General features: G+C 41.5%; 1 protein-coding gene across 1 annotated transcript in view; it reads left to right on the plus strand.

The window, feature by feature from the left end:
* The first annotated feature begins 417 nt into the window (after positions 1-417).
* Positions 418-23,095, plus strand: part of LOC120020305 (immunoglobulin-like and fibronectin type III domain-containing protein 1) — a 37,380-nt gene continuing 14,702 nt past the window's right edge. Inside the window, 14 exon segments of the mRNA XM_038963877.1 lie at positions 418-460; positions 1,276-1,398; positions 1,563-1,702; positions 1,928-2,027; positions 2,150-2,176; positions 2,282-2,330; positions 2,491-2,680; positions 2,791-2,904; positions 3,003-3,165; positions 3,300-3,572; positions 3,675-4,172; positions 12,410-12,528; positions 12,792-12,845; positions 15,683-15,847. Of these exon segments, the coding sequence (XP_038819805.1) occupies positions 418-460; positions 1,276-1,398; positions 1,563-1,702; positions 1,928-2,027; positions 2,150-2,176; positions 2,282-2,330; positions 2,491-2,680; positions 2,791-2,904; positions 3,003-3,165; positions 3,300-3,572; positions 3,675-4,172; positions 12,410-12,528; positions 12,792-12,845; positions 15,683-15,847 (2,058 nt within the window).

Raw genomic sequence — 23,095 nt, forward strand, 5'->3', positions numbered from 1 at the left:
TGTCCGTTCCTACAATTGACTTGGTATTTTGCCAGTAACATTTATCATTTGTTTTTACAATGATGCCTTGAAAACAATGTTGGTCTTTTAGCAATTTGGAGAAATGCCTGCTTCTACAATGTCCCTATTTTTACCTTGTTTGTCATAAGTTGTAGCTCTTCTTGTATTTTGTATGCACTGTGTAGCCAGCCCACTGCGAGATATTTTTGCATATGTCTGCTTTCTCTGTCAGTGTTAACGAACTGGGCACACACTGGTTGAACCAACGTTGTTTACACGTTATTTCAATGGAATGGAATAGACGTGTAGACATAAAGGAATAGACGTTGAATTGACATCTGTGCCCAGTGGGAAGACCAAGCAGTGCCTGTTTGTCAGTATTTTGTTCTGTTGTCTGCCTCCATTCATGTGCGGCATATGCTTTTACTAGCAGAAGATGACTGGGCGCCCCAGGGTCAAGGTAGGAGGGTTGACATTGGGAAACTGCTGAAATGCACTTCAACTCAATGCATGCCATGTTTACAAGTGATCATATTTTAAAAGAATCACTCTGGTTAAAAAATCACTTCAAGATGGTGGAGAACAAAATTGGTGCACACATAATTAATGCTCCGTACACGATCCCCCCATCCGCCAGTGAAGATTTATGTTATTTGAAGATTATCCTGATTGTTACTGAAAACCCTGTCCTGGAGTGCTGAACTTTCGGATGTTGTTGTTTTTCAAACGATTAAGCAAATTAACGTTAAAGACATCCGAATGTTAATTAGTAAGTGACGATACAATGTTCCTTTCCAGGACCAAGTTTCAAGTAAAATATTTCAAATAAAGGATATTATTTGAATTAGCTACTAATGATCTAAATATTTACTGATGTTTTTTTAAACAAAACATTTTTCCAATATTATTCACTGGGGTTATGTATTGTATTTGTTTCCACGTAAAGCAATACATTTATTTAGAACAACTTCAATCTTTCCATTTCACTTTTATTTTTGCTGCGGAAATCAAATATTGACCACTTGTGGAGGAATGACTAAAATGCACCTTCAAACGCAGCCAACCAAAGTAATACAGCCCCATGTATAATATTGATGTGTAAGAGTGTACTTTATTTAAAACTGGTGTGAAAATATACTGACCTACACAAAACATTCATGATGTTTTGTAATATTTCTCTAATTCAGGAGATGTTTCTTATATGTTGGTTGCTGTTTGGTCTTGTTTCTTCACAACAACTTGGAGCTGAGAGTATTTGTTTTCGGACTTCAACAGTGGCTATTAAAAGAAGATCCAGAGTCCCTGGAGTTATGATAACACAGTTTGTGGAGGAAGTACCAGAGGGCATGTCCACCCCCGACTTCACCCGCAAGCCCATCGCTTTGACGATCCAAGAGGGTAGGGTCTCCTGTTTTTGTACAAACTGACGTGCACAAACTTGATTTCTGGGCTGTAAGAAGACTTTGTTTCTAGCAGAGTACATTAACATTTGGTGACTTTCAGGTATAGAATTAAATAGAGCATTAATGTTCATAGTGCAATACACATATCTATGCTTTCAGGTAAATTAGCCTTTTTCAAAAGTATTGTAAGCGGAGTACCTAAACCAAACATCACCTGGGCCAGGAACAAAGGCCCGCTGGAGGATCCAGCGAAGTATATCAGTAGATATGATGAGACTATGGAAGAATACTTTCTTGAGGTAAGTAGGAGCAGCTAATGGCACGCACAACCAATTTCAACCCTTTAAATTGTCATTGTCTAATAATTATTCAACTGAAAAAACAAGTGATTGTGCAAGGATGCCAATGCAGGAGAAAGCCTTGCTATTACATTTCTCTCTAAAAGCACTAGACCTACAGTATGTCTGGTGTGGTATCGACCGAGTGTAGGGTTAAATCTCACTGCAATGTTGTCATTTCATCAGATACCCAATGTAAAAGCAGAACAAGCTGACACCTACAAATGTTTTGCCGCCAATGAATATGGAAGGGCAGTTTGCACTGCCACCTTGAATGTTATTGAGGGTGAGAAATGAATTGATTTATGTCATTAGGATGATTCATTGAAATGGCACTGTGTTCACTTGCTAAAACACATTTTCTATTAGCAATACTCATCAGAAAAATATATTGTTTTCTATTTTCAGTTGGATTCAAGAAGAAAGCGACAACAGGTGTGAAAATTATTGTATATCCTAATATTACACAATTCCTTAGCGCATGAAGATTCAAGAATACCTATTTATCCGGCTAGTTATTTTAATTCTTAATCTTTTTAGGTCCAAAAAGAGCGGCACCAGAGGATTTCAGAAAAATGCTTAAGAGGAAGTAAATTACTGTTCCAAGTACAAATATCCAAAACTATTACTTCATCACTTTTGGGACTATACTTCCGACAGACATATCAAGGATAGTGTTGTGACAAATAGATAAGGATGGCCAACCACTAGTTTCTCCAGAGTTTTAACTCTTCCTATTCCCATTTAAGGGTTGTGCGAACTAAACCACAACTAAAGAAGACTGAGGGAGAGATTGATCCAAAGTTCTGGGAGGTGATGCTAAGCTCACCTAAGAAGGACTACGAGAAGGTCTGTATGGAGTATGGAGTCACTGACTTCCGCTGGATGCTGAAGCAGCTGAACTTAAAGAAGACAGAGAGAGACGAGGAACAGGCAAAGGTATCAGCGATGATGCAATAAGACAATCAATTTACAGATTACTGTACCTTGTGGGTAATAATTTACCCTCCTGCTTTAGTCTCTCCTGATCCTCTCTTTCAATGTTATAGGTTGTTGAAAAACTTGAAAATCTGAAACACATTGAGGTGAAAACAGATGGCTCAGCAGAGTTTGAACTGGACATGGAACTGAAGAATCCCAAGAGTCAGGTTTTCCTATTCAAGGTACGTCCTCCCTCCCACCATAGAAGCCAGTGATAAGCTAATTGATTCACAAAATATGTTATGAAGTGCATAATGTGTTTGACTTTTCTGCCCAAAAGGATGGGGTCATGGTTCCCTATTCTGACGACGGCAGCGGGAAGCACAACCTAAACAAAATTGGCAAAAAGTATATCTTTAGCATCAACAACCTGATGCCAGACGACGCTGGATTGTACCAGGTGGACGTTGAGGATGCCAATTGTTTCTCAACTGACTTTAAGAGTAAGAATGCGTCTTCTTTTACCTTTCTGTATGACCAATTTAGCAACTGTAACACAGTATATCATTTGATAATTCTTGAGGAATGTTTGAGAGAAATGTTTCCCACCAATATCGTACTGTCTTTCCCTCTACAGTTATACCAGTGGAATTTGTTGTCAAGATTCAGGAGGTGAAGGCTAAGGAGAGAGAGGATGCCGTGTTTGAGTGTGTCTTGTCCCACCCCTTCCCAAAGATTGTGTGGACTGGAAAGAACATCCCTCTCGAACAAGGGGACAAGTTTGACATCACTGTGTCAGAAGACCACCTCGTTCACAGCTTAAAAGTGAAAGATTGTGCCCAAGTCGACAAAGGAGTCTACACTGCCATGGCTGGCATTGCCTCCTGCAACGCTTGGCTTATTGTGGAAGGTGGGACAACTGTGATACAATATTTTATAAGCAAAAACTAACATAAACATGAAGCCTTATACTTGAACTTAAACCCCTCTTTCCCTGTTCCTGTTAACTCAGCCGATAATGACCCAAACATGCGTGGGAAAAAAACGTCCCGTAAAACCACCACGGCTGGTGGTGGAGGAGAGGACCTGGCTAAGATAGCCGCAGAGCAGTCGGCTAAGCTGCAGAAGGAAAAGGATGACCTGTATGCAGCCAGACGAGCCCAAGCAGAGAAGGATGCTGCGGATGCAGCCAGACGGGCCCAAGCAGAGAAGGATGCTGCGGATGCAGCCAGACGGGCCCAAGCAGAGATGGACCCTGCAGATGCAGCCAGATGGGCCCAAGCAGAGAAGGACGCTGCGGACGCAGCCAGACGGGCCCAAGCAGAGAAGGACGCTGCGGATGCAGCCAGACGGGCCCAAGCAGAGAAGGACGCTGCGGACGCAGCCAGACGGGCCCAAGCAGAGAAGGACGCTGCAGATGCAGCCAAACGGGCCCAAGCAGAGAAAGACGCTGCTGTTGGAGCAGGAGCCGGAGCAGGTGCCGGAGAGAGGGATGGAGAAGGACATGGAGGTAAAGGTAAATGGTTCAACAACTTTTTCTATCCCAGTACATTAGGAAACTCAATGTTGCCTACATTTAAGGACATTGTGTAGGCAGTAGTGTTTTGTTGCTCTTGTTGTGTTGCTGCTAATGTAAATGTTGTAAGCAGACTGACTTGATGACGCTTGTAAACTTTATAGTTGCTGCCAAAGATAAATAAGGAGATAAGATGAATGATATGTGCATTGGTTATGATAATCAACTTGGAGAAGAAGTCGAGGCCTGGAGTGGGGTGAAATACCAGACTGACCGATTCTCTGGACGTGACGTGGTAAGAGAAGACAGAGGTTGACTATTGCATGTTAGATAAGGCCAGTAATCAAAGTAATTTAGAATAAAATGGCTGTGATATTATGTATGATATATAATCACAGATTGTAGATGAATCATCAAGAAAAAAAATATTAACCACTGACTATGAACTAGAGCAAAAATTGATGTACATTTGGTACGAATATGTAACATTAAATTAAAAAGTTATTTTAATTTTTATCTCAAATTATTAGTGGGAAAATTGATGTCCAATGGTCTTTGCTGGGGTTATCAGCAGCAACTTTCCGTAGCTTTTTTGATAATTTGCTAACCTTTTTACACTTGTACATACAAATGTGTGTAACTACATCCGAATGTAGAAGATGAAACTATTTCCAGAAACTTTTGATCAAGCTTAACCCTAAAAGGTGCTGGTTTCCTTCATTTCAGTCTGATCTTTAAACCTAATGGCAGCTGTGGTTTAAATGATACGCTGACACAATACTGCCTGAGGGAATCTCAGCAAAAAGTAGGGAGCTTGTTGGATGTTAAACTCTGACTTCAATGTATTGACATTTCTATATGGTAGCTTAATTTGTACTTGACAAATAAGTCGACCTTAGATTCATTATTTCTATCAAAGCTTTGTTGTGGGACTGTTTATTGAAGATTGACTTCAGCCTTTGATTTATAAACAAAGCCTTTTTTTGCTGTGTAGACTTCTTTTGCAGGCTTTGTCAGCAACAGACCAGGACTTGCAGTACTTCCTAGATAGCACTACAGAGAGACATATACCAGTTAGCTGATAAGTACTGGTGGGTTGTCACACTCATCATATCAAGGGCCACGTTCAGTTGCCAAACTTTGTTAAACCTTGCAGATAGAAATCCCATGAATAGAGCCTATGTGATTCCTTATTTCTACATGTCGGAGAGGCATGTTTGTTCTGCATAGCCTATTTCTATCTGAACGTTTCAAAACGTTGCATCCTGCTAAACGTGCCCCAGAGGTGCATTAACTACCTTAATCCAAACAAAGTCCATAAATGTGTATTGTCAATAACCTTTTTTTTTACTAAAAGCAAAAAAAGTTTTTTCACTTCAAATATTATATTTAAGCAATAAGGCCCGAGGAGATGTGGTATATGGCTAATACAGTATACCACGGCTAAGGGTTGTTCTTAGCACGACGCAACGCGGAGTGCCTGTACACAGCTCTTAGCTGTGGTATATTGGCCAAATATCACAAACCCCCGAGGTGCCTTATTGCTACTATAAACTGGTTACCAACCTAATTAGAGCAGTAAAAATAAATGTTTTGTTATACCAATGGTATACCGTCTGATATAACATGGCTTTCAGCCAATCAGCATTCCGGGCTCGAACCACCTAGTTTATAATCATTTATAAGACACAGTAAACATAACTCAATAACTTGTTTATCTGTATTATTGATGTCAATGTGGTACAACCAACCATACAAACCAAAACTGCCAGTTTGTGCACTGCCTAACCAATCTATATGTCTAGTTCATATCATTATCTTGTCAGTTGTCATATTTAACCTTGCTTATTTTGTTTAATTTCTTTTTTTAATTATTTTTTTATTTTTATTTTACCCCCTTTTCTCCCCAATTTTCGTGGTATCCAATCGCTAGTAATTACTATCTTGTCTCATCGCTACAACTCCCGTACGGGCTCGGGAGAGACGAAGGTCGAAAGCCATGCGTCCTCCGAAGCACAACCCAACCAAGCCGCACTGCTTCTTAACACAGCGCGCCTCCAACCCGGAAGCCAGCCGCACCAATGTGTCGGAGGAAACACCGTGTACCTGGCCCCCTTGGTTAGCACGCACTGCGCCCGGCCCGCCACAGGAGTCGCTGGAGCGCGATGAGACAAGGATATCCCTACCGGTCAAACCCTCCCTAACCCGGACGACGCTATGCCAATTGTGCGTCGCCCCACGGACCTCCCGGTCGCGGCCGGCTGCGACAGAACCTGGGCGCGAACCCAGAGACAGCCTCCACTCTTCTGGGAAGGCATTCCAATAGATGCTGGAACATTGCTGCTATAACAGCCTCCACTCTTCTGGGAAGGCTTTCCAATAGATTTTGGAACATTGCTGCGGGGACTTGCTTCCATTCAGCCACAAGAGAATTAGTGAGGTCGGGCACTGATGTTGGGTGAATAGGCCTGGCTCGCAGTCAGTGTTCCAATTAATCCCAAAGGTGCTCAATGGGGTTGAGGTCAGGGTTCTTTGCAGGCCAGTCAAGTTCTTTCACATGGATCTTGACAAACCATTTATGTATGGACCTTTCTTTAGGCGCGCGGGCATTGTAATGCTGAAACAGGAAAGGGCCTTCCCCAAGCTGTTGCCACAAAGTTGGAAGCACAACATTGTCTACCAAACTTTACTGTTGGCACTATGCATTGGGGCAGGTAGCATTCTCCTGGCATCCGCCAAACCCAGATTCGTCCATCGCTTCGCCAGATGGTGAAGCGTGATTTATCACTCCAAAGAGTGCGTTTCCAGTGGAAGCTTTACACCTTTCCAGCTAACGCTTGACATAGCACATGGTGATTGTAGGCTTGTTTGTGGCTGCTCAGCCATGGAAACCCATTTCATGAAGCTCCTGACAAACAGTTATTGTGCTGACGTTGCTTCCAGAGGCAGTTTGGAACTCGGTAGTAAGTGTTGCAACCAAGGACAGACGATTTTTATGCAGTACGCACTTCAGTACTCGGCAGTCCCGCTCTGTGAGCTTGTGTGGCTTACCACTTCGTGGCTGAGCCGTTGTTGCTCCTAGACGTTTCCACTTCACAATAAGAGCACTTACAGTTGACCGGGGCTGCTCTAGCAGGGCAGAAATTTGATGAACTGACTTGTTGGAAATGTGGCATCCTATGACGGTGCCACGGTGAAAGTCACTGAGCTCTTCAGTAAGGCAATTCTACTACCAATGTTTGTCTACAGAGATTGGATGGCTGTGTGCTCTATTTTATACACCTGTCAGCAAAGGTGTGGCTGAAATAGCCAAAACCACTCATTTGAAGGGGTGTCCACATACTTTTGTGTGTATTTATAGTGTATTTATAAAAATGCCAATTTACAGATGAGATCATGAGGAAAGAGGTGATGCATTACCTGTTTAGATTATCCTGACTACGGTATGATGTAAACGCAGCAACAACAAAAAAACGTCCTCTCACTGTCAACTGCGTTTATTTTCAGCAAACTTAACATGTGTAAATATTTGTAAGAACATAACAAGATTCAACAACGGATACATAAACTGAACAAGTTCCACAGACATGTGACTAACAGAAACGGAAGAATGTGTCCCTAACCAAAGGGTGGGGGGTGGTCAAAATCAAAAGTAAAAGTCAGTATCTGGTGTGGCCACCAGCTGCATTAGGGGGCAGTATTTGGAAGTTCGGATGACTGACTTGCCCAAAGTAAACTGCCTGTTACTCAAGCCCAGAAGCTAGGATATGCATATAATTGGTAGCATTGGATAGCAAACACTCTGAAGATTCTAAAACGGTTAAAATAATGTATGTGAGTATAACAGAACTGATATGGCAGGATAGAACCAGAGGAGAATCCATCCGGAAAAGTTTTGTTTTAGGTCACAGGCCATTTCAATGCTAGTCTATGGGATATTCAAAATAATTCCTCCCAGATTGCAGTTCCTATGGCTTCCACTAGATTTCAACAGTCTTTAGAAAGGGTTTCAGGCTTGTTTTTTGAAAAATGAGCAAGTAGTTGAAGTTTTTCAAGGTGTCCCTCATTAGGACTCTAGACTAGTGGCGCGCGTGAATGAGGGCGTTATTTATCTCCGGTATTGAACATACTACATTCCGTCTTAAATTGTATCGTTTATTTACATATTAGGGTACCTGAGGATTGAGTAGAAACGTTGTTTGGATGAAGTTTACCGGTAACTTTTGGGATTCCTTTGTCTGCATGTTGAACGAGTGGAACGGTGGATTACGCAATCAATCGCGCCAACTGAACAGACTTTTCTGGGATATAAAGAAGGACTTTATTGCTGGTGGCATTGTCATGCTGGAGGGTCATGTCAGGATGAGACTGCAGGAAGGGTACCACATGAGGGAGGAGGATGTCTTCCCTGTAACGCACAGCATTGAGATTGCCTGCAATGACAACAAGCTCAGTCCGATGATGCTGTGACACACCGCCCCAGACCATGATGGACCCTCCACCTCCAAATCAATCCCGCTCCAGAGTACAGGCCTTGGTGTAACACTCATTCCTTCAACGATAAACGTGAATCCGAACATCACCCCTGGTGAGACAAAACCGTGACTCGTCAGTGAAGAGCACTTTTTACAAGTCCTGTCTGGTCCAGCGACGGTGGGTTTGTGCCCACAGGCGACGTTGTTGCCGGTGATGTCTGGTGAGGACCTGCCTTACAACAGGCCTACAAGCCCTCAGTCCAGCCTCTCTCAGCCTATTGTGGACAGTCTGAGCATTGATGGAGGGATTGTGCGTTCCTGGTGTAACTCGGGCATTTGTTGTTGCCATCCTGTATCTGTCCCGCAGCTGTGATGTTCGGATGTACCGATCCTGTGCAGATGTTGTTACACGTGGTCTGCCACTGCGAGGACGATCAGCTGTCCGTCCTGTCTCCCTGTAACGCTGTCTTAAGCGTCTCACAGTACGGACATTGCAATTTATTGCCCTGGCCACATCTGCAGTCCTCATGACTCCTTGCAGCATGCCTAAGGCACGTTCACGCAGATGAGCAGAGACCCTGGGCATCTTTCTTTTGGTGTTTTTCAGAGTCAGTAGAAAGGCCTCTTTTGTGTCCTAATTTTTCATAACTGTGACCTTAATTGACTACCGTCGGTAAGCTGTTAGTGTGTTAACGACCGTTTCAACAGGTGCATGTTCATTAATTGTTTATGGTTCATTGAACAAGCACGGGAAACAGTGTTTAAACCCTTTACAGAGAAGATCTGTGAAGTTATTTGGATTTTTACAAATTTTCTTTGAAAGACAGGGTCCTGAAAAAGGGGCGTTTCTTTTTTTGCTGAGTTTACTTACCTAATGTTACATCCTAAGCTAAGGACCCTGGGACTAAACACCTCCCTCTGCAACTGGATCCTCGATTTCCTGACGGGTCGCCCCCAGGTGGTGAGGGTAGGTAGGAACATATATGCCACACTGATCCTCAACACTGGAGCTCCCCAGGGGTGCGTGCTCAGTCCCCTCCTGTACTCCCTGTTCACCCACGACTTCATGGCCAGGCACGAGTCCAACACCATCATTAAGTTTGCAGACGACACAACAGTGGTAGGCCTGATCACGACAACAACGAGACAGCCTATAGGGAGGAGGTCAGAGACCTGGTCGTGTGGTGCCAGGACAAAAACCTGTCCCTCAACGTGATCAAGACAATGGAGATGATTGTGGACAACAGGAAAAAGAGGACAGAGCACGCCCCCATTCTCATCGACGGGGCTGCAGTGGAGTAGGTTGAGAGCTTCAAGTTCCTTGGTGTCCACATCACCAACAAACTAACATGGTCCAAGCACACCATGACAGTCGTGAAGCGGGCACGACAAAACCTATTCCCCATCAGGAGACTGAAAAAATTTGGCATGGGTCCTCAGATCTTCAAAAGGTTCCACAGCTGCACTATCGAGAGCATCTTGACTGGTTTCATCACTGCCTGGTATGGCAACTGCTCGGCCTCCGACCGCAAGCACTACAGAGGGTAGTGTGAACGGCCCAGTACATCACTGGGGCCAAGCTTCCTGCCATACAGGACCTCTACACCAGGCGGTGTCAGAGGAAGGCCCTAAATATTGTCAAAGACTCCAGCCACCCTAGTCATAGACTGTTCTCTCTGCTCCCACACGGCAAGCGGTACCGGAGCACCAAGTCTAGGTCCAGGAGGCTTCTAAAATAGCTTCTACCCCCGACTCCTAAACATCTAATCAAATGGCTACCCAGACTACTCGCATTCCCCCCCCCCCCTCCCCCCCTCTCCACACCACTGCCCCTCTCTGTTGTCATCTATGCATGGTCACTTTAATTAACTCTACCCACATGTACAGTGGGGCAAAAAAGTATTTAGTCAGCCACCAATTGTGCAAGTTCTCCCACTTAAAAAGATGAGAGAGGCCTGTAATTTTCATCATAGGTACACTTCAACTATGACAGACAAAATGAGAAAAAAAATCCAGAAAATCACATTGTAGGATTTTGAATTAATTTATTTGCAAATTATGGTGGAAAATAAGTATTTGGTCACCTACAAACAAGCAAGATTTCTGGCTCTCACAGACCTGTAACTTCTTCTTTAAGAGGCTCCTCTGTCCTCCACTCGTTACCTGTATTAATGGCACCTGTTTGAACTTGTTATCAGTATAAAAGACACCTGTCCACAACCTCAAACAGTCACACTCCAAACTCCACTATGGCCACGACCAAAGAGCTGTCAAAGGACACCAGAAACAAAATTGTAGACCTGCACCAGGCTGGGAAGACTGAATCTGCAATAGGTAAGCAGCTTGGTTTGAAGAAATCAACTGTGGGAGCAATTATTAGGAAATGGAAGACATACAAGACCACTGATAATCTCCATCGATCTGGGGCTCCACGCAAGATCTCACCCCGTGGGCTCAAAATGATCACAAGAACGGTGAGCAAAAATCCCAGAACCACACGGGGGGACCTAGTGAATGACCTGCAGAGAGCTGGGACCAAAGTAATAAAGCCTACCATCAGTAACACACTACGCCGCCAGGGACTCAAATCCTGCAGTGCCAGACGTGTCCCCCTGCTTAAGCCAGTACATTTACATTTACATTTTTAGTCATTTAGCAGACGCTCTTATCCAGTACATGTCCAGGCCCGTCTGAAGTTTGCTAGAGAGCATTTGGATGATCCAGAAGAAGATTGGGAGAATGTCATATGGTCAGATGAAACCAAAATATAACTTTTTGGTAAAAACTCAACTCGTCGTGTTTGGAGGACAAAGAATGCTGAGTTGCATCCAAAGAACACCATACCTACTGTGAAGCATGGGGGTGGAAACATCATGCTTTGGGGCTGTTTTTCTGCAAAGGGACCAGGACGACTGATCCGTGTAAAGGAAAGAATGAATGGGGCCATGTATCGTGAGATTTTGAGTGAAAACCTCCTTCCATCAGCAAGGGCATTGAAGATGAAACGTGGCTGGGTCTTTCAGCATGACAATGATCCCAAACACACCGCCCGGGCAACGAAGGAGTGGCTTCGTAAGAAGCATTTCAAGGTCCTGGAGTGGCCTAGCCAGTCTCCAGATCTCAACCCCATAGAAAATCTTTGGAGGGAGTTGAAAGTCCGTGTTGCCCAGCAACAGCCCCAAAACATCACTGCTCTAGAGGATATCTGCATGGAGGAATGGGCCAAAATACCAGCAACAGTGTGTGAAAACCTTGTGAAGACTTACAGAAAACGTTTGACCTCTGTCATTGCCAACAAAGGGTATATAACAAAGTATTGAGATAAACTTTTGTTATTGACCAAATACTTATTTTCCACCATAATTTGCAAATAAATTCATAAAAAATCCTACAATGTGATTTTCTGGAATTTTTTTTCTCATTTTGTCTGTCATAGTTGAAGTGTACCTATGATGAAAATTACAGGCCTCTCTCATCTTTTTAAGTGGGAGAACTTGCACAATTGGTGACTGACTAAATACTTTTTTGCCCCACTGTATATACTATTTCAACTAACCGGTGCCCCCGCACATTGACTCTGTACCGGCACCCCCCTGTTTGTATTGTTATTTTTTACTGCTGCTCTTTAATTATCTCTTATTCTTATCTGTATTTTTTAAACTGCACTGTCGGTTAGGGGCTTGTAAGTAAGTATTTCACTGTAAGGTCTACACCTGTTGTATTTGGCGCATGTGACTCTGATTTGATTTGATCCAGGTGTTCAATTCCTTAATGGACTGGCTGATATTAATGGCAGCCTCGGGGAAACAGCGGAACTGTCCTGCAAACTGAGCCATGAGAACTGTGAGGGAGTCTGGCTTAAAGACGGGCGACTAGTGAGTGCAGTATTCTTCAATCACACAAATAGAGTGTTCTTCAACCTTGTTCCAGGAGACACACATGGTGTGCAGGCTTTTGCTCCAGACCAATACCAACACAGTTGATTAAACTAAACAGCTTGATAATGTGTATATATTGTCAAAGTTAAACTACGGGAAATAATACCCATTAGCAAATAAACTATGACAGTTGAATGAAAAACAAGACGCTATTTTCAGTCCCCTACTGGATTGAATCCATTCTCTATTTCTGTCATCAGCTAACTGATGAGGATGGGCTGAAAATCATCCAAGATGGAGCCAGTCACAAGCTGGTAATTGAAAGCTGTAAAAAAGATGATGCAGGAGTCTATTCATTTGAGGTGGATGGTCATAAATCTGAGGCAAAGTTCACTGTTTCAGGTAAGGATGGATGGTTACTGTGGATTGCATCCAAGATCAGGAAATGCTTTTGTAAGGCTATTGTTCCCTTGATTAGAGCACTTTAAGATAGATGGAATGTGTCCTACATAAAACAATTATACATCATTATATAAATGTGTTTATTCATCTGTTATACATGTGTTCATATTTTTTTTAGCAACCAATAAAAAATTATTCTAACGGTAGGCCTATGTAGCATAAAAATGTGTGTTATTCTGTAATTTATAAATCACAGTAAATACAGTGCATGTTTGGAAAGTATTCAGACCTCTTGGCTTTTTCCACATTTTGCTACATTACAGCCTTATTATAAATGGATTCAAATGTTGTTTTCTTCCCCTCATCAATATACACACACACACAATACCCCACAATGAAAAAGCAAAAACAGGTTTTTATAATTTTTTTGCAATTTTATTAAAAATAAAACACTGAAATATCACGTTTACTTAACTATTCAGACCCATTACTCAGTACTTTGTTGAAACACCTCTGGCAGCGATTACAGCCTCGAGTCTTCTTGGGTATGATGCTCTGAGCTTGGCAAACCTATATTTGGGGAGTTTCTCCCATTCTTCTCTGCACATCCTCTCAAGCTGTGTCAGGTTGGATGGGGACCGTCACTGCACAGCTACTTTCAAGTCTCTCCAGAGATGTTCGATCGGGTTCAATCCGGGCTCTGGCTGGGCTACTCAAGGACATTCAGAGACTTGTCCTTGCATTGTCTTGACTGTGTGCTTAGGGGTGTTGTCCTGTTTTAAGGTGAACCTTCCCCCAGTCTGATGTCCTAAGCGCTCTGGAGCAGGTTTTCATCAATAATCTCTCTGTTTGTTGCTATGTTCATCTTTCCCACGATCCTGAAAAGTCTCCCAGTCCCTGACACTGAAACAAATCCCCACCAAATGGTGCTGCGACCACCATGCTTCACCGCAGGAATGCCAGGTTACCTCCAGACGTGACGCTTGGCATTCAGGCCATCAGACCAGAGAATCAAGTTTCTCATGGTGTGAGTCCTTAAGGTGCCTTTTGGCAAACTCCAAGTGGGCTGTAATGTGCCTTTTACTGATGATTGGCTTCCGTCTTGCCACTCTACCATAAAGGCATTGGTGGAGCGCTGCAGAGATGAATGTCCTTCTGGAAAGTTAGCCCATCTCCACAGAGGAACTCTGGAGGTCTGTCAGAGTGACCATCGTGTTCTTGGTCACCTCCATTGCCGAGGCCCTTCTCCCCCGATTGCTCAGTTTGGCCGGGCGGCCAGCTCTGGAAAGAGTCTTGGTGGTTCCAAACTTCTTCCAATTAAGAATGATGGAGGCCACTGTATTCTTGGAGACCTTCAATGCTGCATAATTTTTTGGTACCCTTTCCTTGATCTCGACACAATCCTGTCTCGGACCTTATATAGACAGCTGTGTGCCTTTACAAATCACGTCCAGTCAATTGAATTTACCACAGATGGACTCCAATCAAGTTGTAGAGACATCTCAATGATGATCAATGGAAACAGGATGCAACTGAGCTCAATTTGGAGTCTCATAGCAAAGATTCTGAATACTTATGGAAATAAGGTATTTCTGTTTTTATTTTTTATAAATTTGAAAACAATTCTAAAAACCTGTTTTTGCTTGATCATTGTCGGGTATTGTGTGTAGATTGCTGAAGATTTTTTATTTATTTCATTCATTTTAGAATAAGGCTGTAACGTAAAACAGAATGAGGAAAAAGTAAATGGGTCTGAATACTTTCCGAAGGCACTGTATATCCAAAAACAAAAGCATGTCAATATCTCTGATGTTAGAATGTTTTGCATGTCATTTCTCAATCACCTTAAAATTGATTGTTTAGCTCAATAAAGTTACTTTGAGATGATTTGGACATGGAACACAAAACATTGGAGATACTGTATTGACTTACATTGGTTTTTGGACAAAATTATTTTAAAGTTTGGAGACCAAAACCAAAGCATGGTTGCTGTCTTACCTTGTCCATAGACTGCTTACAGAGTAAGTCAACCAACATGTAATTTTGTAATTTGAGTGAACTATCTCTTTTTCTTTGTGTATCTAGTTCCATTGAGTAAGAGCGTATATAATATGTTTGCGATTTACAGCAGAGATTTGTGGTGCATTACAAACTTTGACATTATACTAAACTATCCTGTTGCTGCAGGAATATTTTCCTGCTGTAATCAAAATGGTTCAAACTAAGGTCCTACATCTTAGTACGACAATTTACGGCTAAGATTATAAGGAAAGTGTTGGTGCAGTACCCACTTAGAGACTATATTATTACGATTTCTGCTGTCTTTATTTATTTATAGATCCAGGTGCTCAATTTGTTGGATGCGGACTCTCTGATATCGAAGTTAAATTTGATGAAACAGCAGAGTTGTCCTTGACACTAAGCAGTCCGAATGTTGAGGGGTTCTGGTATAAAGACGGAAAAGAGGTGAGTTCAGTATTCTTCAATCCCCAAAATACAGTCAGTGTTTATTTCAACCTTGGTCCAGGAGACCCACAAGGTGTGCAGGCTTTTGCTGCAGCCCAATACTAACATATGTGATTCAACTAAACAATAGCTTGATGAAGATAAATCATGATGGGAAAAACGCAACTATTGAAGTCATTCAAGTGAAAAGTAACTATTTGGAAAGATTATATGACAGCTACATGACAAACTAGATTATATTTTATCCTGTTGGATTTAATGTGTTCTCTATTTCTGTAATCAGGTACCTTGTGATGACAGGGTGAAAATCATCAAAGAAGGAGCCTCTCACAAGCTGGTCATTGATAACTGTAAAAAAGACGATGCAGGAATCTATCACTTTGAGGTGGATGGTCGTAAATCCAAGGCAACGCTCACTGTGCAGGGTAAGAATGGACGGTTACAGCATGTGGGTTACATCCAGGATCCGGAAATACATCTCTAAGGCTGATGTTCCCTTGATTAGAGCACTTTAAGATACTGTACATGCAATTGAATGATACATCATAGTGAAGTATGTTGATTAACCTGTTATACTGTACATCTCCGTTCATTCCAATATACTTTCTCCCCTGCCAACACTGACAATTGCTGTTATGAACATGGATAACAATTCATCACCTCACTTGGTATGTAACATTACATTGCTGCTGTTCTCTGTAATTTATAAGACACAGTAATTATATAACTTGCTGGTCTATATTCATTATGACAAATGACAATGTGGTATAACATTTGAAACCACCATTCTGTGAACTTCTTAAACAATCTATAGTCCCCATCATTATCTTGTCAATAGTCATATGTAACCTTGTTTATTTTCGGTTCATTGCTATTGCATATGTCTTGAGCATACAGATGTAGGATCTTAATTTGTTTGCTTTTGTAGCTGATAATAGTTGCATTCTGAGGTTTAAAAAAGGCTTCTAAAGTTTTTAATTTCCACTTAAAAATGTCAGACTTGATTTGCCCTAGAGAAAAATGTATTGAACACTGCACAAAATGTCCATTAATTATAATCCACATACAGTTGAAGCCGGAAGTTTACATACACATTCGCCAAATACATTTAAACTCACTTTTTCACAATTCCTGACATTCAATCCTAGTAAAAATTCCCTGTCTTAAGTGCGTTAGGAAAACAACTTAATTTCAAGAATGTGAAATGTCAGAATAATAGTAGAGATAATTATTTATTTCAGCATTTATTTCTTTCATCACATTCCCAGTGGGTCAGAAGTTTACATACACTCAATTAGTATTTGTTAGTATTGTCTTTAAATTGGTTAACTTGGGTCAAGCGTTTCGGGTAGCCTTCCACAAGCTTCCCACAATAAGTTGGGTGAATTTTGGCCCATTCCTCCTGACAGAGCTGGTGTAACTGAGTCAGGTTTGTAGGCCTCCTTGCTCGCACATGCTTTTTCAGTTCTGCCCAAGCATTTTCTATAGGAATAAGGTCAGGGCTTTGTGATGGCCACTCCAATACCTTGACTTTGTTGTCGCCCTCGTGAATGAGGGCGTGCACTTCGTTCTTTATCGCCGGTATTGAACATACTACATTCCGTCTTAAATTTGATCATTTATTTAGATATTAGGGTACCTGAGGATTGATTAGAAATGTTGTTTGGCTCCAACTAAACTGTCTTTTCTGGGATATAAAGAAGGACTTTATCGAACAAAATGCCCATTTGTTGTGTAGCTGGGACCCTTGGGATTGCAAACAGAGGAAGATCTTCAAAGGTAAGTGATTTATTTTATCTCTATTTCTGATTTTTGTGACGCCTCTGCTGGTTTGGAAAATGTTTTTAATGCTGGTGTATGCGGGGCCATGTCCTCAAATAATCACATGGTATGCTTTCGCCGTAGAGCCTTTTTGAAATCTGACAACGCGGTTGGATTAACAAGAAGTTAAGCTTTTAAATGATGTAAGACACTTGTATGTTCATGAATGTTCAACATTACAATTTTGTAATTTGAATTAAAGAGGTTTAAGCCATTTTGCCACAACTTTGGAAGTATACTTGGGGTCATTGTCCATTTGGAAGACCCATTTTCGACCAAGCTTTAACTTCCTGACTCATGTCTTGAGATGCTGCTTCAATATATCCACATAATTTCCCTCCCTCATGATGCTATCTATTTTGTGACGTGCACCATTCCCTCCTTCAGCAAAGCACCCCACAACATGATGCTGCCACCCCCGTGCTTCACGGTTGGGATGGTGTTCTTCTGCTTGCAAGCCTTCCCCTTTTTCCTCCAAACTTAACGATGGTCATTATGGCCAAACAGTTCTATTTTTGTTTCATCAGACCAGAGGACATTTCTCCAAAAAGTACGATCTTTGTCCCCAAGTGCAGTTGCAAACCGTAGTCTGGCTTTTCATGGCGGTTTTGGAGCAGTGGCATCTTCCTTGCTGAGCGGCCTTTCAGGTTATGTCAATATAGGACTCGTTTTTACTGTGGATATAGATATACTTTTGTACCTGTTTCCTTCAGCATCTTCACAAGGTCCTTTGCTGTTGTTCTGGGATTTTTTTGCACTTTTCGCACCAAAGTACGTTCATCTCTAGGAGACAGAACGTGTCTCCTTTCTGAGCGGTATGACGGCTGCGTGGTCCCATGTTGTTTATACTTGCGTACTATTGTTTGTACAGATGAACGTGGTACCTTTAGGCATTTGGAAATTGTTCCCAAGGATGAGCCAGACTTGTGGAGGTCTACAATTTCTTTCTGAGGTCTTGGCTGATATCTTTTGATTTTCCTATGATGTCAAGCAAAGAGGCACTGAGTTTGGAGGTAGGCCTTAATATACATCCACAGGTACACCTCCAATTGACTCAAATGATGTCAATTAGCCTATCAGAAGCTTCTAAAGCCATGACGTAATTTTCTGGAATTTTCCAAGCTGTTTAAAGGCACAGTCCACAGTGTATGTTAACTTCTGACCCACTGGAATTGTGATACAGTGAATGATATGTGAAATAATCTGTCTGTAAACAATTGTTGGAAAAACTACTTGTGTCATGCGCAAAGTAGATGTCCTAACCGACTTGCCAAAACTATAGTTTGTTAACAAGAAACCTGTGGAGTGGTTGAAAAACTAGTTTAAAACCTGTTGAGGATAAAGGGCGCTATTTTCACTTTGGGGAAAAATCGTGCCCAATTTAAACGGCCTCGTACTCTATTCTTGCTCGTACAATATGCATATTATTATTACTATTGGATAGAAAACACTCTCAAGTTTCTAAAACCGTTTGAATTATATCTGTGAGTAAAACAGAACTCATTTTGCAGCAAACTTCCTGTCAGAAAGTGAAAAATCTCAAATCGAGAATCTTCATACGCCTTCCACTAGATGTCAATAGGCTGTGAGAGGTGAAATGGAGTGTATAGGTATTTCTATGGTGAAAAGAGGCCTCTTGGAATGACAGGACCCCAATTTCCTCTGTTCAGGATGACGCGGGATGGACATCAGCTTTGGCTTCTGAAAAGCTTTCCCTATAGACGTGTAATATCTCCGGCTTTAATTTTATTTGATAAATGTGACAATATCATCGTAAAGTATGTTTTTTCAATATAGTTTAATCAGATTATTGAATTTTTTTTCTGGAGTTTTGGCGTGTTCCGTTCTCTGAGTTTGTTGACGATGGAGAGCTTCGCGCCACTTGGCAAGTTTTGCTTGCTAAATCGAGAGGGAAAAAGGCCGTTCTAATACCAAACAACGATTGTTCTGGACGAAGGATCCCTTGTACAACATTCTGATGGAAGATCATTTATGATGTTATTTCATATATCTGTCGAACATGTGTACTATTAGTTTGCGCCCAGATTTTGGGCGCTCTCTCGCCATAACGTAAACTGCATGTCGTAATGAAGTTATTTTTAGAATTCTAACACGGCGATTGCATTAAGAACTAAGCTATCTTTAATTTGCTGTCCAACATGTATTTTTTAGTAAAGTCTATGAATAGTTATTTGATTAGAATAGGTGAGTGTCAGAAATTTATCCGGACATTCTGGGAAAAAGATGCTAAGTTTTCCCAATGTATAACCATGGATTTCAGCTCTAAATATGCACATTTTCGAACAAACCATATATGTATTGTGTAATATGATGTTATAGGACTGTCATCTGATGGAGTTTGAGAAGGTTAGTGAAAAGATTAATATCTTTTGCTGGTTTATTCGCTATGCTAACGTGCCTAACGAATCAATGCTGTTGTGTGGTTGGCTATTGTAGTAAGCTAATATAATGCTATATTGTGTTTTCCCTGTAAAACACTTAAAGAATCGGAAATATTGGCTGGATTCACAAGATGTTTGTCTTTAATTTGCTGTACACCATGTATTTTTCATAAATGTTTTATGATGAGTATTTATGTATTTCAATTTGGTCTCTGTAATTGTTCTAGCTGCTTCGGTGCTATTTCCGATTGTAGCTGCAATGTAAAACTATGATTTATACCTCAAATATGCACATTTTTCGAACAAAACATAGATTTATTGAATAACATGTTATAAGACTGTCATCTGATGAAGTTGTTTCTTGGTTAGTTTGGTTGGTTCTTGGTTAGTTTGGTTGGTTTTGTGCATGCTACCTGTGCTGTGAAAAATGTCTGTGCTTTTATATTTGTATTTGGTGGTGAGCTAACATAAATATACGTGGTGTTTTCGCTGTAAAACATTTAAAAAATCGGACATGTTGGCTGGATTCACAAGATGTTTATCTTTCATTAGCTGTATTGGACTTGTTAATGTGTGAAAGTTAAATATTAAAAAAATATATTTTTTGAATTTCGCGCTCTGCCTTTTCAGTGGAATGTGGGAGGAGTGGCGCTAGAGGAACCCCTGTCCTAGACAGGTTAAATGACTCCAACCTAAGTGTATGTAAACTTCCGACTTCAACTGTAGTTATTGATATTTCCTTTTGCTGCAGGAATATTTTTCTGCCGTAGCAAAGTGGTTCAAATTAAGATCCTACATCTGTATGACAATTTACGGCTAAGATTATAAGGAAAGTGGTGATGCATTACCCACTTAGAGATTATACTAAACTATGATGGTTTCTGTTGTCTTTACTTATTTTTAGACCTAGGTGCTCAATTCAGCATTGGACTGTCTGATGTCGATGTTAAGCTTGACGCAACAGCAGAGCTACTCTGTGAAGTGAGCTGTCTAAACATTGAGGGGGTCTGGTATAAACATGGAAAACAGGTCAGTACACTATTCTTCAATCAAACAAATAGAGTTCTTCATAATTGTTTTATTTAACCTTTTTTAACTAGGCATGTCAGTTAAGAAAAAAATCTTCTTTATAATGACGGTCTACCCCGGCCAAACCCAGACAACGCTGGGCCAATTGTACGCCGCCCAATCACCAGGGTCTGTACTGATGCCTCTAGCATTGAGATGCAGTACCTTAGATCGCTGCGCCACTCATCCTTGGTCCAGGAGAACCACAAGGTGTGCAGGCTTTTGCTCCACACCAGGATTGAAGAACTCATTAAAGAGAGACTGTAGTGGCTGATTTTGCCTCAGTTTTCCTCCTCCTCGTTAACAAATGCTTTGAAGTCTAGATTTGTGTCTTGGTGGCGTAGTTTGATGTGGGTGTTTCTTGCATGTGTCTGAGTTTGTAAATTCACTCTGACAATCTACTCCAATATTAACACTCTGGTTTGAGAGTCCAAGAGAGAAGAATAATTAATGATTTTAAAACCAGCCTAGCCTACACCCGGTTGTTATGACAGGTTTCAGTAAACATTGACAAAAAAACTGTTCTCTCAGTTGTGTGTGGAAGTAGCTAGCAAGCCAGCTAACTTTAGCCAATTAGCTTTGATGCTTGACTGATATTGTGAGATCGAATGCTACCCTTCAGCTGGAGCGACTTGTGTGCGCTCCGAGAGAGAATTCGTGAACAAAGACCGTCTTAGTGGGCATTACATGAAATCAAAACCCAACCTTCAAATATAACAAGGAAAGCAGAGACTTCACAGGTACTCCTAATCTCAGACTTTATAATTTTGAAAATACTGACTTTTCTTTTTAAATTATCAGTTTTAAAGCTGTTAGTGAATTTCGGGACTATATTTTATGTATATGACTAATACCGAAGCGATAGGCCGTTTTCAACCGGGATTTCTTTTTTTTCGTGACATCCTCTTTATACGTCCTCTTTAAGTGTACTGTATATAGACAATAGTTATTGTCAGATGTTGAGGCGATCAACATTCAATGAGTTTAAGTGAAATCATGACAGGATAAACACAACTACACAGAACAAAAATATAAATGCAAGCTGTAAAGTGTTGATCCCATGTTTCATGAGCTAAAATAAAAGATCCCAGAAATGTTCCATACACACAAAAAGCTTATTCCTCTCAAATGTTGTGCACAAATTGGTTTACACCCCTGTTAGTGAGCATTTCTCTTTTGCCAAGATAATCCATCCACATGACAGGTCTAAAATATCAAGAAGCTGATTAAACATCATGATCATTTTTAAACATCATCATTTATTGTGCTGGGGACAATAAAAGGCCACTCTAAAATGTGTTGTTTTGTCACACAACACAATGCCACAGATGTCTCAAGTTTTGATGGAGCGTGCAATTGGCATCCTGACTGCAGGAATGTCCACCAGAGCCGTTGCCAGATAATTTTATGTTAATTTCTCTATCATAAGCCACCTCCAACGTCATTTTAGAGAATCTGGCAGTACGTCCAACCGGCCTCACAATCGCAGACCACGTGTAACCACGCCAGCCCAGGACCTCCAACTCCGGCTTCTTCAACTGCGGGATCATCTGAGACCAGCCACCTGGACAGCAGGTTTGCACAATTGAAGAACTGTCAGAAAATGTTTCAGGGAAGCTCATCTGCATGCTTGTCATCCTAAGCAGGATCTTGACTGCAGTTCGGCGTCGTACCTGACTTCAGTGCTCAAATGCTTACCTTCGATGGCAACTGTCACGCTGGAGAAGTGTGCTCTTCACGGATGAATCCCGGTTCAACTGTACCGGGCAGATGGCAGACAGCGTGTATGGCGTTGTGGGGGTAGCGCTTTGCTGATGTCAACATTGTGAACAGTGCCCCATGGTGTCAGTGGGGTAATTGTATGGGCAGGCATAAGCTACAGAAAACTAATACAATTGCATTTTATCAGTGGCAATTTAAATGCACAGATATACCGTGACAAGATCTTGAGGCCCATTGTCGTGCCATTCATCCGCCACCATCACCTCATGTTTCAGCATGATAATGCACAACTCCATGTCGCAAGGATCTGTACACAATTCCTGGAAGCTGAAAATGTCTCAGTTCTTCCATGGCCTGCATACTCAACAGACATCACCCATTGATCACGTTTGGGATCGACGTGTATGACAGACAGCATGTTCCATTTCCCTACAATATCCTGAAACTTAGCAAAGCCATTGAAGAGGAGTGGGACAACATTCCACAAGCCACAATCAACAGCCTGATCAATCAACAGCCTATGCGAAGGAGATGTGTCACGCTGCATGAGGCAAATCCACATCTAATCCACATCCGTACCTTTTTTCCCCCAAGTTATCTGTGACCAACAGATGCATATATGTATTCCCAGTCATGTGAAATCCTTAGATTAGGGCCTAATTAATTTCCTTATATGAACTGTA

The sequence above is a fragment of the Salvelinus namaycush genome, chromosome 2, assembly GCF_016432855.1.
Source record: "Salvelinus namaycush isolate Seneca chromosome 2, SaNama_1.0, whole genome shotgun sequence".
NCBI lineage: Eukaryota > Metazoa > Chordata > Actinopteri > Salmoniformes > Salmonidae > Salvelinus > Salvelinus namaycush.